The 14,837-nt window shown below is 47.5% G+C and overlaps 1 protein-coding gene across 3 annotated transcripts in view; it reads left to right on the top strand.

The window, feature by feature from the left end:
- Positions 1–6,518, top strand: part of MOCS1 (molybdenum cofactor synthesis 1) — a 31,453-nt gene extending 24,935 nt beyond the window's left edge. For 2 of the 3 annotated variants that reach the window (XM_054819172.1, XM_054819174.1), the window contains exon 11: positions 3,157–6,518. In XM_054819172.1, coding sequence (XP_054675147.1) covers positions 3,157–4,028 — 872 coding nt within the window. In that variant the 3' untranslated portion in view covers positions 4,029–6,518. The remainder of the gene's footprint in view (positions 1–3,156) is intronic. The other variant, XM_054819175.1, reaches the window with a different exon arrangement.
- The last annotated feature ends 8,319 nt before the right edge of the window (positions 6,519–14,837 follow it).

The following is a 14,837-nucleotide window of genomic DNA, read 5'->3' as shown; positions in this document are numbered from 1 at the left end:
TTGGAAGTTGTTCTATTGTTTCTTATCAACAAGGGGGGGGGAAAAATGTAGCAGGGGTGGAAGAGCTAAACATTCCATTTCAAACCCAAACTCTCATCCTCCAATTGATGCTCTGGAGCAGGTTAGCTACTATGCAGCTTAAAACGCAGCTTTTAGAACGGATGCCCTTGTGGGGGAAGGATAACGTGCATCAACTTGCAGGGCTTTGCTACAGGTGATAAAACTGCTCTTTTTTTTTTAAACCAAAACCGTAGTGCTTGTACTTCTGTTGCCTTTATTGGGAAACAATCTTCAGCGGTTTTTTTTTTTTTAAACATAGTTGCTGTTTTCACTGGAATATTTTTCATGTGATGCCCCCCTTTAAAGGGCTGTCATTTTCCATGTTGAGTTTTAAAGTGAGCAGATTAAATGGTGCAAGAGTGTGTCTCTCAGTTTGCTTTTGTCACTGCTGCAGTGTGTTCCAGGAAAAGGGGAAAGAGGAGCCTTCATTTAAAGTGCCTATTGACTTGCTGCAAGAGGAAAGCTTTTCTGGTTTTTGTTTTTGTTTTTTTTTTTTTTTTTTTTTAAAAGATGAAAAATACTCTTTTAAACTCAACAGCTTGCTGGGACCTACATAATTTTTCAAGATGCCTTTGAAAGAATCCCTACGCTCCAAAATTAGCATTCATAGCAATGTTTGGATGTCTACAGATCAGATCTGCCCAATTTCCTTTTGAAAAGTGCTTTAACATTGTCTGACATACAATAAAAGCAGCGGCTTGTTCAGGTCCTCCCCTGACTGTTCCATGTCCCTTTCAGACTAACTGCTGGCAGTCACCGCATTAGTGGAGAGACTGATGATGAGTGGAGAGTATCCCACTGTGACACATGGGGAATCATTAGGCGATTTCCTAATTGTGTTTTGAATTACTTACAAACGTCAAATAACGCTGGCGTGCAAGCAGTCAGTGGGGGTGTGTGTGTGTGTATGGAATTAATTTAATGAAACTTAATGAATGCTGTGGAAATCACTAATTGATTTTGCTAGTCCCAGTAAGCCAAACCTGGCTTTTTCCCTGCACTGCTGTTGTCTCCTCCTTTGCTATATGGTTTGTATCCTATTTCCCTTAATCAAAATATTCCTTTTGGCAGGGTGTTCCCCTCCTGGGTTCACTTCATTTATGGGAATTTCCTCCTTAATTTAAGTATCTCCTGCCTTCTTTCCCCCCTCCAAGATTTTGCTAGTTGGAAGCTAACACAATTAAAGTTCAGGTGCAGTAATAGAATGTAAGGAGATGCAGTTTGTCAGATGGTTTCAGTTCTGTTATATATAATGCTGTAGAACACTTTTTTTTTGTAGGTATATGAGCAATTTGGGTGAAGATAGAGATGACTAGGTACAACTTGAAGAAAATGTAGGTTGTTAGGGAGAGCAAAGGTGCTTTGCATGCACTACTATTTGTGGCTGTCACTCTACTTGAGCAAATGGTACTTCTCTGCTCTGCTCCCACCCATGTGTGTTTACCCTGTGGAAGTAAGTACCTGTCTGCCTTTGCAGTCCAGCTTCTCCTGAAGACAAGACACTTTGCCAGGGTTTAGCTTCAGCTTTAAAGCTAGTCAAGGAATCTGGAAGAACAGCGTACTTTTGAGTTCCTTAGATTTTAAAAAGGAGTATTCAGGTTAGGCCCCATTGTATGAAGAGAGAGGGAAAGAAGGAATAAGCACAGCTTTCTGTGCTCTTCTAAAACAGAGTAATGCTGCACTCAAAATATTTATGTCCATTTAATCCCATTCCTCTGAGGGTAAATACATTACCACTAAACTTGTAGGAATCTTAATTTTACTGGATAGGCCATCAGCTGTAGATCAAAAATGGCCTTTATCTGAATTCAGATTAGTGCAGTGATTTAAAAAAAAAAAAAATTCATGAAATCTATGGTTGATTTCAGCTTCAGTAATGGGCACTTTCAGATCAATGTTTGGATGAAAAAGGTGCTAAGTGCATCAGTCTTGTTACAGCAGAGGCTGGGACCAACAAGGAAGAGATTGGTTTGTCCACACTGTGTCTGTTATTGTCAAGTGGACAGTTCAAGGTGACAGCTGTAGGTCTGGACAGCAGAGGTAGCTCAGCAAGGTGCAGAGGGGTCAGAAAGCTGCTTTCATTCACCTGGGGGCAGTCTGAAAACTGCCCATGAGTAAGGGAGTCCCTGAATATCAGAGCAACCAAAGGCGGTTATTGAGCAAAACCTAATTCCAAGTTTCTCAGAGAAGAGAGCAGGAGTTCCAGAAAAAGAAAGAGGAAACATGCTTATCAATGAGGCTATTAAACTAGGGCTTAGCCACTTATCTCTATACTGCTTTCTCTTTACTTACAAAACACATCACTTTTATGTGAAAAAGACTCCTTCTGTCTTGACACTTGGCATTTAGCCCTCTGCAAATGCCAAAACCAAGGGATTAAATGGTGAAAAGGGGCAAGAGGGCTTACTACCTCTCTGCCAGCTGGGAGCTCTGCCAGCTCAACTTGGAACATACTTCTGAGTAGATTTAAAAATCTGTCAGTGAGGGGAGCATGCATTTTCCAGTGCTTAAACTTCAGCTGTCATTAACGTGGTAAGAGCTGGCAGTAATAAGTGAGGTTCCCATCACAGAGCCACCTTCTGAGCTTGTAGACAGTGCAGTTGCAGATGCAGCGCTTCTGGCCCCTGTTGTCTTCGCTCTTCCCTGAAGAAAGGGATGAAAGCAGGAAGTACAGCCACCTGTGCTGGGAGGAAGGTGTTTGGAAAGGCTTTGGAAAGGCTGGTGCTGGTACAATCTCAAATGGATGCTGAGATGCTGTGACTTCAGAACTGATGTTCCTATAAACTTTCTTGGCTGCTGTTTTTCAGTAAGTGTTGATACTTTTAGAAAGCAAGTCATTTCTTCTTGTCAGGGACCTTGAAATAAGTGCTCTGAGCCTTGGGGTTTGTAATAGCAAACCAGCAAATGCAGGGAACTGATGAGAGAGAAGAGAAGGAGCTTGAGGAGAAAAGTGGATGTTTGCAGGCTTACTGAGGTTTTTGCAATACAGAAAATCCCAAGCTGTGCTCTGACAGGGATCTCAGCTACTGCAGACTTAGCTTAACTTTCCAGTTACTAAGATGTATTCTCATGTTACTTTTATTTTTTTTTCCCCAGAGCCTGCATTGATGTCATTCCCACTATGCCAAGATGCCCTACAGAATCCCCCAAATTCAAAACAGTGGGGCCACACATTTAGCCATTGGCTGACTTTGAGAGCAAGTTTACCCAAACAAATGGGAAAAGCACTAATGAACAATAAGCTTACAGGACAACTTTTCCTGCCAGGATCTCATCCAGAGCAACAGTGGCACATAACAACAGGAATTTTACAAACCCAGCTCAGAGGCTGCTGTGTCTTCCAGAAGCACCCAAGCTCCACATCTGACACAAAGTGCCTTGAGGCTTCTCCAGTTGGCCAAGTTTCTGTGGCCTGTCAGTCCAAAGAGGCAAGTCCAGGATCTGAATTCTGTACCAGGGATTCAGGATCTCACACCAAGGTACCTTGTGCCTCTGACAACTTGACTCACACTGATGAGGAAGGACGGGCCACAATGGTTAATGTTGGAGGGAAGCCAGATTCAAGAAGAAGTGCTGTTGCTGCTGCTGTGGTCCGCCTGGGTGAGAAGGCATTTCGGATGGTGAGGCAGAACCAGGTGAAGAAAGGGGATGTGCTGGCAGTAGCCCAGATTGCAGGAATTCAGGGAGCCAAGCTAACTAGCCAGTTGATCCCATTGTGTCACAACATCCCCCTCAACCACGTTGAGGTGTCTCTGAGCCTGGATGAGACCAGATATGCAGTGGTGATTCGCAGTTCCTGTCAGACCTGGGGGAGGACAGGCGTGGAGATGGAAGCTCTAACAGCTGCCAGCCTGGCTGCCCTGACTGTGTATGACATGTGCAAAGCAGTTACTCATGACATTGTGATCGAAGAGGTGAAGTTGCTTAGTAAGACAGGCGGGCAGAGGGGAGACTTCTCAAGGGTCTAGATCATATCCAGACACCTCCAGCCCTTCAAGGTGACCACTGCTTATGTTCAACCTCTTCTAGAATGACTTCTGCTCAGCTGGTAGGCTTGGAGATCTCAGCAGGTGTACCATACAACAACTCTACACCTCCAGCTTTGCCTTACCCCATCAGCTTACTGCTGGGTGAACAGTGAAGCCACTTATCCTTGTTGATAACCATGTGTGTTTTTTAGAGACCAGCCTTCTCCACTCTGCCAATACCTTTATTTCAGTGTCCTCACCTTAAGAGATGATTTTTTTTTTTTTTCCCTTCTTGCTGTGAAATAGTTATAGCTGCTGTCATCACACCATGCAACTGTGAGCTCTGGAAATGAAGCAAGTGCTGAAAGTGCTGTTATTTGGCAACTATTTTTAAGTCAAGGATTAAGATTTCAGAATTGTGTCTGTCCATCTGTCCCCCTGACCTCCGTAGTTGGATTTAGAAGGTGACAGTGAGATCACCACAGTTCAGGAACCTTACCATACAGCAGAGATTATAACTGGAACAGCCAGGTTAGAGGGGCAGCTCCCACCCCTTTGCATTGCCACTGCTTCCCTTGCCTGCAAGTGGGAAATATTCACGTATCAGTTTCAAAAGAAAAAAAAATAGCAACTGCCCCATTCTCTGCCTTGAGGGCTCTGTAAAACATGATGTAGCAACAGAGGAATTCTGGGTTTGGAAGAATTATTTTGCTGATCTGAAAGATACCTTTTACAGCATTAGAAGCATGTTCCAGCATTTTGACCTTAGCACTCAAATAGGTTGAGGCCTTGTGTCTGCATGCTTAAGGGCTCAATTATGGCATGCACAGAGGTAGGTGTCAGCTCTCCCTGTCCATAGAAATAGCTGTCACACCAAGCCCCAGAAGACTCAGGTTTTTAATCCTACAGTGCAGCTCCCCGTAACCAGCAACCTGCATAGTCCTGATACATAAAACAAACTTTAAGACTAGTAGTCATTTGGAAGAGTAAGGTAGTTGCTGTTGCCTCAGCCATAGGGTTTTCCTGCATGTTTCTCTAATTGGCTTTCATGAAGTCTTCTGGTCTCACAGCACTTAAGTGTCTCCATAAACTTACCAGTGGCCACTGTCATGTAGCATTAAATAGCTCTGATAATTGACTATTCTAGATAAGAAATTACTCAACATTGTTGCTAATACTGATGGATACTTTTCTAATATTAATTTAAATGCTGCAAACAGGGTGTTTTCAACTTTGGTTTACTTGTTTTCTAGTGCTTATGCCTAATGTGAAGTTGCATATGATTCAGGGTGCTCCCTTTCCATACGCACAGAGAGCCGAAGACAGCTCTAGTAACATCAAAGAGGCTACTGAAAAAGCATTTTAAACTTCTCAAGTAGCTGCATCTCATGAAATAAGGTTAAATTGCTGTAAGCATCAGTAAAGCACACACCACACTGTCACGCACATCCTGCTTATTTAAAGTAAGCATAGGTCTGAGATGAGGAGGCAATAGGTTTTACTACACATCCTTTACAAGTCTTATACACTAGCTACCACAGCAGGCACTTTTTCCATTGCAGGTGAATTAATTTGATTCTTTAGTCATTGTCACTGAGAGAAAGGCACATCCAGTGACACACATAGCAGCTACAGCTGAAAGTGGAAGGAGTCTGGAAAGCTTGGTGCCCAAACTCCATAAACATCTGTACGCCTACATTGAGTGTTAATAGTCCCCATTCCCTTGATATCACTGATCTAACTTAATAGCAGGGGCACTCCCGCTCCTTCCTAGGAGCGTACCCAGCACTGCCCTACTGAGCACCAACAATCCCCTGACCCTGCAAAGAGACCGTGTTCATCTGTGGAGCTGCTGTGCCCATAGCGCAAACATTTCCCTAGCTCTGTGTGGAAACAGGTTGACAGGAAAAGGAAGCACGTGTGTAACCCCTGCTAAATTAACTGATTTACACAAGCACTTAACTGCCCCCACCATGCACAACATACCCTGCCCTCCTGGCCTTCACCCAAGGCTTTAGCTAGTTTTTAAAACTAAAAGGAAACTAGATCTACTCAGTAGTAATAAAATGATGCTTTGGGGCATATGATTCTTTGGCTTCTGAGAAGTTTGCATCATGCTGTAAAGCTCACACAAAGGATTCAAGACCATACAAGGGACTATAAGAGCACGTGCACGACTGCCACGCACATTTTACTACTTACGCACATTTCACTACTTCCTTGGGTTGAGAGTGGCTGGAAGCTTTGGGCAAGCAGACTTTGGTGCCATTTTATGCTTATGTTACATTATCAAGTCTTGAAACTATGCACATTTATAATAATGAACCAAGCACGAGTCAACATTTTGCAAGAGAAATGAGCTGATAGCACTGTATGTTTCAGTGGTGCTGGGTGGGCAATGATGTAATACATGCTGATGAAGTGACTACTTTTTGGAGGCTTGCTTTTTTTTTGTCCACTGCATTTTTAATAAATACTAGTTGTAACGCAGTATGTTTTGCATTACTTACTTCAAATACTCATTTTATTAATTCAAAGGAACACCTATGTTTTAATTCATGAGCTTCTATGAATAGTTAACGCAGGACAAGCAACAAGACAGACTTTGTAAGTCACAATGATTAGTCAGCAATTAGCAAGGGATCAGTCACAATAAATAATAGATTCTTTATAGTAAGAAGTTATTTTTTTTGTTGAGTGAAACTCATTTGGCTGCTCTTAAACTGAGTAATCCTGTAGGCTTAGCATCATCATTTATCATCTCTCATCGTTATCCCAGCTTCTCCCACATGCCTGTTCCCAGTCAGTGGCTGTGTGTAACAGCGCTGCTTTGTGTGGCAGAGTAACATAAGGAACTGGTGCCTCCAGAGCTCTGCCGCTTAGTCTGAGTGACCGCGCACTGAAACTGGATCCGGGGAGGTGCCTGTATAGAAGCCCATCCCTCCCGAATCATGAAAAAGTCTAAGGGAAGTTCCCCTTCTGATCCACCTGAGCTTCCGGGAAAGCTCTCACCTCTTTTGCTATGGAGAAGGCCTGTTCCTACCTGAGGAAGTTCGCTGTAATCTGCCACCCCACGGGAAGTCAAGGGCCCCATGCCGGTGCACAGACGGGAGCTGTACTGCCAGAGGCTCTCTCCATCTCCTCTCTAGGTACGGCCTGCAAACACTGCTGGGTCCTGGGATGCAGGCACAAAGCTTTATATCCTTTTTCTAGGAGTCGCTTCCTAATTTGCAGCTAAGTTTTTGATTTAACCAAAAGAAACAGTGCAAAGCACCAAGTCCACCACCTCATTCTCCTGAAGGGTGCCCTAGGAGCACAAGTTGCACCTCTAATGCTGCGCGTGCCCATCACAACACAAATGCAAACATTGCAGATGATGGCAGCCCTCGCAATGCAGGTGCAGCGTAGCTTTTCCCTGCTGGAAACTCTCATTTGTCCCAGCTGATGTCCCATTTGTGTGTTATTGTCTGTTCACTGCTAACCCAGCCTACTTCTTTTTGTGGCATCTCGGCCTGTCTTTCCTTCACAGCCATGTCCTGAGGCCAGTTACGCCCCCCTCGGGCTGCCCGGGAGAAAATTGGATGGGGCATATAAAGGAGAAGCCAGCAGAAGTTAGTCACTAAGTGTTCTTAAATCTACGTCAGAGCAAGCAGTGCTTTCGGAAAGCGCTGGAGGAAGAGGAGTGGGGAATAGAGGGAAGATATGACTTGAAATACTTTAGGAAGGGTCCTCTTCTTCAGAATAGGAACCACTCAATACCAGACTCTAAAAGCAACAACAGCTGAGCACTAAAAAGAGGAATGAATTTTTTAGCTATTCTAAGCCACCAGTGACCTGCAGTAATTCTCCTTAAGTCGCTGATGTTACTCAGCTTTACACGGGATTTGACTGAACAGAATCTGGCCCTTCGTCCCACCCCATCCTTGGCCCATCGCTAGTTTGCGGCTCCTCCTGGCTGGCTCAGCAGCAGTTATGCAGGCATGTAACAGCTTAAAAACGGCTGTAACATCGTGTGTGCTTTGGCCAGGACACAGGGCTGCTAATTAGTTAAATGGAAACACAGTTTGCTTCTCTCCACTGACTAGAACCTTGCTCCAAGAGAAGCTTAGCATTTCAGGGAACCTAAAAACAGTCAGAAGAGTCACTGGTTGCAGTAGGCTGAGTAGGCTTTCACTTTTTTTGAAAGTTCAGGTTAAAGCCTCAACTTAGGTCTCAAGAGCCAGAGGATCCGAGTGGCACTGCAAAGCCATGAGGATGGCAGGCAAACCCCCAACACGTCTGGCACGCTCCCTGGAAAGGCACAGGGTGGAGCGGCCTAATTCTTTTTTGCAGGCTGGGCCTGAAGGGCTTTGGGTGAGCTCAGTGCACCCTGTCATAAGAACAGATTCTTGTTTTGGTCACAACGAGCTTATACAGTGGTAGCGGAGACACAAATCCAGCTATCTCTACTTTCCTCTGTCCCTCCACGCTGCCAGTGCTGTGTTTAGAAAGCTTTCAGTTTAGCATCTCTATTTTTGTACTTACCCTGTTTGCTCCTCTGAGGAGCGAAGGGTACTCAAAGTAACAGTGGTGAGGAGCTGAGTGCAAGTTTACCCGAAGGGCCATACACCCCAAGACGCTGCTGAGCCTTGCTCTGAGCAGACCTGTGCGAAAAAACCGGGCATTGCTCAGCTTCACATTCACAGCCCGACTGCAACGGCACGGCCATGGCCATCAGGCAAGCTGCCTAGTGCCCGTGGCTCTCCAAGGTGCCATCCACACAACGCTTGCTCCATGGAGCAAAGCCTCACACTTCATTATTGCTTAAGGGTTACTTCCAGGAGAACCCCAAATTCGCAGCAGTATTATAGAAACAATTGCTTCATCACTCCATCAACAGAAAGTGCATAGAGCTTATCCTCAAATTCTGGAGACCCTGCTCAAAACCAGAAACTCTAAGGACTACTAAACTGATCCTGCATGGATTTAGTCTTAAATGTAACAGAAACACTCTCTTCTATACTCGTGATACTTCCAGGGTGCACTGCTGAAAGGACGCAAGGCCAGCAAAAGCAAAATTTGTAGTTGCAATGTCAAGGGCAGCTTGGCTGCGGTGTGATGGGAGTGACAGGAGGCATGGGAGGAAGAGGAGGAGACAGCAGGAGGGTCGGGCAACTGTAAAGTTGTGTTAATGTTATGCTTGGAAAATAAGACACGCCATGAGATACACAGCCGCTCCATTAGTAGTGCCCTAGGCCGGTTTCCAGCTGCTGCACGTTGTGGCAAAGCTCCATCAACATCAGCAGAGGTGTGCAGCGTCACACCAGGCAGAGACCTGGCGGGTACCGTCTGCTCCTGCGGGCCTGGGTGAGAGGGGTTTCAGCTGCACAGCTCTGACCTGCCATTACTGCCACTTTCCAAGGCCTTAACGAACTCCCTTTTCATTAATGGGGTCATTTCGGCACTCGAGCCTCCCCACGCGCAGAGTTCCAGCGGGGCTGGGATTGCTGCTGTCTCGAGGCAGCGCGTTGAGCTGCATCCTCCCTCCCGCTCCCTCCCCTCCCCTCCCACTACCTCCCCAGCTGCCACCCACAGACCACATTTCGGAGAGCTGCGCTTCCCCACCCTGGGCCTGACACTGAATGGAAATGTTTTAGCTCTGTGTGGCTCATTTGGCTTCTGCACATCAACTCCTGGGGCCATCCTCAGCCCAGATCCAAGAAATGAGCTGAACTGAGGGAAGGGAATAATTTCTGCTGCCCCTGAAGCCTCATCTCTCCTATTGTAGCTGGCAGCTTGAAAGGCTCCATCCTGCCAAGACTGAATCTTAATTGGGATCAGTGGAAAAGACAAGCTGCTGCCAGGGCCGCCCTGATCCTGGGCTTACAGAGAACATGGGCAGAGCTTGCCCGGCCCCACAGGAGAGGGCCTTCACTAGGGTTTACAAGAAATAAAATTCCCTCCAGACCTGTGGTATCAGTGGAAGCAGCAGGAGGAGAGGAGATGGCTTAGCCAGGTAGTTTGCAGAGGGGGAGCAGGCAGAACCACACCATGTGGAAAATCCGCCCCCTCGCAGCCCGAAGGGAAGGGAAGGCACCAGCAAGGCCCAGGGGCAGCTGGCCATCCCCAGGCCCTGCAGTGCATCCAAACACTACGACCAGCCCTTGAACAAACGCACAAAACTATCACAGTCTTGCCCAGAAACGCTCCTGCTTAGACATACAGGGAGAAGGACAGGGTAAGCTTACGAGAGAAAGGCCAGACAAAACCTCCTCAAGAATCCCATCCGCATGTGCCACGAGGGTGCGACATGATGCTTTTTCCAAGCCACAGACATCAATTTCAAGCCTGCTTGCTACAAAGACCATTGCCGGAGCTCACTCGCCTCTGCAATTAGGCACAGTCTAGCCACCCCTTTGGCTTTGAGGAGGCACCCAGAAGCGCTACTCCCAAGTCCTAATGCACCCAAGATGGGCACACCTGAACTAATGTCCTTATCAGCACAGCCTCCTGTCATCTCAGCCACTGCCATGTCCCAGCGGCAGCAGAAACGTGCAGTGGGAGCCGAGATAAACGAGTAGCCAGGAGTCTGGGTGATTTTGATGCTATTTGTTCCATCCTGCAGATTTAGGTGCATCTCTGAAGCCCCTACATCAGAGGATGGCCACCATGGTAAGGTTTTTTTTTCCCAGACTGGGAGCTTTAGAAAGAGCTTGCCTTGCTGACTCAGGGGGACAGCGTTGCCAGCAGCTCATGCAGCAGATGCCATGCAGGCATCTCAGAGCTGCTGGACCTAAGCAGTGAAAACGGGCTCTTACTCTGGTAAAATGGCTTTAATAGGATTTTCCAGCCAGCAAACATGCTTGGACAGACACACCCAGGACATTCAGCCGTAAGCAACACAACTGCGCGCAGAAGGCTCTTGGCCAGCCGGACTAGGAGGGGTATTTAAACACAAGTTTCTTGCCTTCATCTTTATAGCCTGCTATATCACCCCGACTCGCTGAGGATGTCTCAGAGCACATCCCTCTGGGATGCAGCAAAGGCATGGCCAGTAACACTCAGCCCATGGCTGGTAAACCATAGCTTTTGCAATCCTACTCCAGAGAACTCTAGCTGAACCCCAGCAGCTGGAGGGGTTTTCATTTCCACTTCTCCAAGGCTGGTATTTCAAGGTGTTTTTATTTCTTTTTAATCAATGCACATGGCCAGCTCCGGAGGGGGCTGAAGGAGGGGAGGGAGGCGGTGCAGCCACTGTATCTGTACAAAGTAGTTCCACATGCAAGCAAAACGGGGCTCAACTCACTCGGTGCGTGTTTTGCAGTGCGGTTACAGGCCGTCATTCCACCTCCACAAAGCTGTTATTTATTTACTTAAAGACTTGCATTCCCTGGAAAAAGATGCCCCAAGATAGCACTGTGTTTCTAAAATTAAACCCAGCTGGCTGGAGTGGGGAGCAAGCAAGCTCCCACCAGCAGCAGGAACAGGACTCCCTGTATCCCGGACTCCCCCAGCCTCACCAAGCTTGCAGGAAAGCCTGGCAAAATGCCTCCTGTGTCCTCAGACAAGAGGGAGGCAGCTCTCCAGGAAGCCAGGCTCGGACCGAGCACCCTACCCAAAACCAGGAGGGCCGCTGCTTCCTATGACACGGGATGAGGGTTTAATAGCAGTCATTGCACTTCCTTCCCCAGCTGCCCTGGGAAAGCCCTTGCCCCACTGCAGGAGAGTGGACATCCCACCAGGCATCTGACACAGGTTTGAGTGCACCCAGAAGTTCTTTAACATAGTTTGTGGGGACAGGCAGCATTCCTGAGCACCATCTCTGATCTAACCTAGCCGAGACTTTCTTCCAGTTCATGCATCACTGGTAGCTCCCTCCTTGCAGCAAAGCTCATCTAGCCCTCGCTGTTGTAACCTAAGCTAAGAAACCTGTTTTCACAAAAAGCATTTATAGAAGGGAAGGGGAAAACCCAAGCGTTCCTCCAGCCTCACATGGCACCAGCAAGAATTTCCCCCCAGACACGCTCTTGGCACCTGTTCCCCTGCCCGACACACGTGCACAGGGGCTGCCTCTACATCAGTGAGTAGCTCAGCTCAGAAATGAGTGCATCAGCTCATCGGAGCAGCTGGTGCCAGAGCTGCTGCTGAGGGGTTTTACATAGGCCTAGATTTAGCCTCATCCCTCAGACAAAATGTCTCCACACGTGTATGGCTGAAGCTCTCCAAAGGACCAGTTGGACACTGGTGGAGCCCCCCTTGTACCCATCAGGACTGGGAGCACCTTGGAGACGCTTGGGAAGCAAAGCTCCCAGGAATGGCGGAGGTGGCTCCATGAGGGCCATGGAGAGCATGGTGGGGTTCAGCCCTGCACCAGAAGGCTCATGCGGGCATGGGACAAGGAAAGATGGCAAAGAAGCATGAACCAGACCCAGAACCAGCAGCGGAAGAAATACAGATGGCTGAGTGGTGGGGATAACAGTGAAAATGCTGGCAAGGTTGGGGGTGCCTGTGCAGCTGCCTCCCCCCAGGCACACGTGCCAGCTCCCCCGTGGCCCAAGGACTGTGCCCTGTGCTCAGGACAGGCCTGAGCTGCTGCTCCCCCAGCTACCAGCAAAGAGGCAGTCCCTGGCATCCCAGTAAGCTTGTTGCAATCAAGGCAGGAAGAGGACAGTCCTGCCACTGTAGGCCTGGACTATGATGCAGGAGGACCTGACCACAGGGATGCGGGCCAGGCCAACGTGTCATGCTTGGTAAGTCACTCAAATTACTGTTTGCAGATGGGGACACTAATCTGTCATTCCTGCTGTTCTGTGCACTTGGCAGTGAGTGCCTGGAGACAGATTTGCAAGCCTGAGCGTTCCTCACATCTGATGCGCATCCAGAGAAGGTAATGTTTGTCACCGGATTGACAAGGTTGCTTTTAGCAGATGTGGCTTTTGTCCCTCGATTTCTCCTAACTGTTAGGTGAAGATTTCACTTCCCTACCAAGGAAAAACCTCCACGTGCATTGGTGACGGCTCAGATCCTGTTGTAACAACTGCGAGAGGTGCAGCTATTCAGGGGTAGCAAGGCATTACAGAGCTGAGGGAAAGGGCCGGCAGGAGTAAGAAGGGAAGAGAGCTGGCCACCACTCCCATGAGAAGCTCTCAGGAAAGAGCCTGCCCCTCATCAGAGCTCAGCTATTTCTGTGGCTATGTCCATTTGCCCATAATTATACTGGTTCTGCTCTGCGCAGCACTAAGTCAGGTCTACTGATCCCTGTCCAAACTCCTGCTGCCTTCCTGTTTGGATTAGGGTGCCAGCCGGGGTTAAAAATTAGAGTGCAAGATTGCTTCAATATCTGATTTATCCCTTTCCTCCCTCCATTCCGCTTTGGGATGTGCTGGTCAGCAGCCCCTTGGGAAAGGATTAATCAGGACCAGACAGAGAACTGGCAGCTGCCTGACAAGGACAAGATCGCAGCTATGGGACAAGCTGCAATTTGGAGTCTCTTTTTTTGACCCTGATGCAAGTCCAAGACATGCTTGCTGATGCATCCCAGCACTGACACCCCAGGAGCTGGCACGAGATCAGCATCCCCGAGGCCACAGCTAGCTCTGGTCCCGATGTCATATTGCCTCAGCGCTGGAGCCACTTCTGCAGTGAAAGGCTGCCCGTCCCCATGATTCCAGAGGCAGCTTCAGCTCTCCAGCTGCAGCAAGGGCCTCTTCTCTGCTTAGGGAGAAGCTTTCATTTCAGGGACCAGAACAATTTCTTATCTCTTGAATCCAGTGACCACCTAACCTTCTTGGGGGAAAAAAAGTAATAAATCCATCTTTGTTCTTGTACATCATTACCACAACACTACAGCCAAATAAAAAATAGCTTCAGCTTTAAGTGGATGGACATTAATTTTCCTCCTATTTTGTTTGCTTCCCTTTGTGGGCAATGGAGCACACAAAAGTTTTTGATCTTTTTTTCCTTCCCAAGCCACTCTCCACAGGCCACCTTCTGATACCTTTACAGACCACTGGCTTTCCAGGAACCACAAATTGCAAAACACTAGCAGATGACTATAATCAGAGCATGAGCTGTGGGTTCACTACAGGCAAGTATTTGGGTAGGCCCTTATGGGGTGTCCAAGCCAATTCTTACAATACTCCTGATATTTTAGAGGATGATAAAACAGGAGCTTTGCCCCTGCAGACCCACTGGCAAGGCAGATCCTTTACTTACAAACAGACGAATAGCAAGCATCCCTATTTCTGAGGTCCCTCAGGCACAAGACCCTATTATCTCAAGAAGTCTGATAATCACAGTTCCCCCCCAATCTTTTAAAACCTCTGCAGGGAACACGGAGAGAAGGGAGCCCTCCTCCCTACAGGGACAGGCAGCAACATCTTATAGTTCACAACGTACTCACCTCCCTGTCCATCCCACAGGGAGGGGTGTCCAGGGCTAACGCACACCCTGCTCCCCAGATCCCTGCAGCCTCTGCAGGATTTCTTGTGCTTTCCCTGGTTAGCAGCTGCCTCAGTCGCTGATGGAACTGCTCTGAATAGTCATTTCCATTGTAGCGCTATGAAAGGAGAGGACTGCAAAGGTCTTGCTATACCACAGCAGACCAAACCACTATTGGTCATAGACATTTCAGCCAGATAAAAGCCTTTTTCCACATCTCACACTGTGCAATAAATTATTAAGTCCTTTTCCCCATTCCCTCTTCCTTCCTCCCCCCATTTTCTGTTGTGTTTTTTTTTTTTTTTTTAGCTAATGTAATTAGAGACATGTTCTCCTTCCATGAACCCTGCAAGAAATTGGCTCAATACCACTGTTCCCCACATCTAAAGC

This window comes from Grus americana, chromosome 3 (assembly GCF_028858705.1).
Source record: "Grus americana isolate bGruAme1 chromosome 3, bGruAme1.mat, whole genome shotgun sequence".
Taxonomy (NCBI): Eukaryota; Metazoa; Chordata; class Aves; order Gruiformes; family Gruidae; genus Grus; species Grus americana.
Note: the sequence above shows the minus strand (reverse complement) of the source record. Positions and strands in the feature narration are given on the sequence as shown.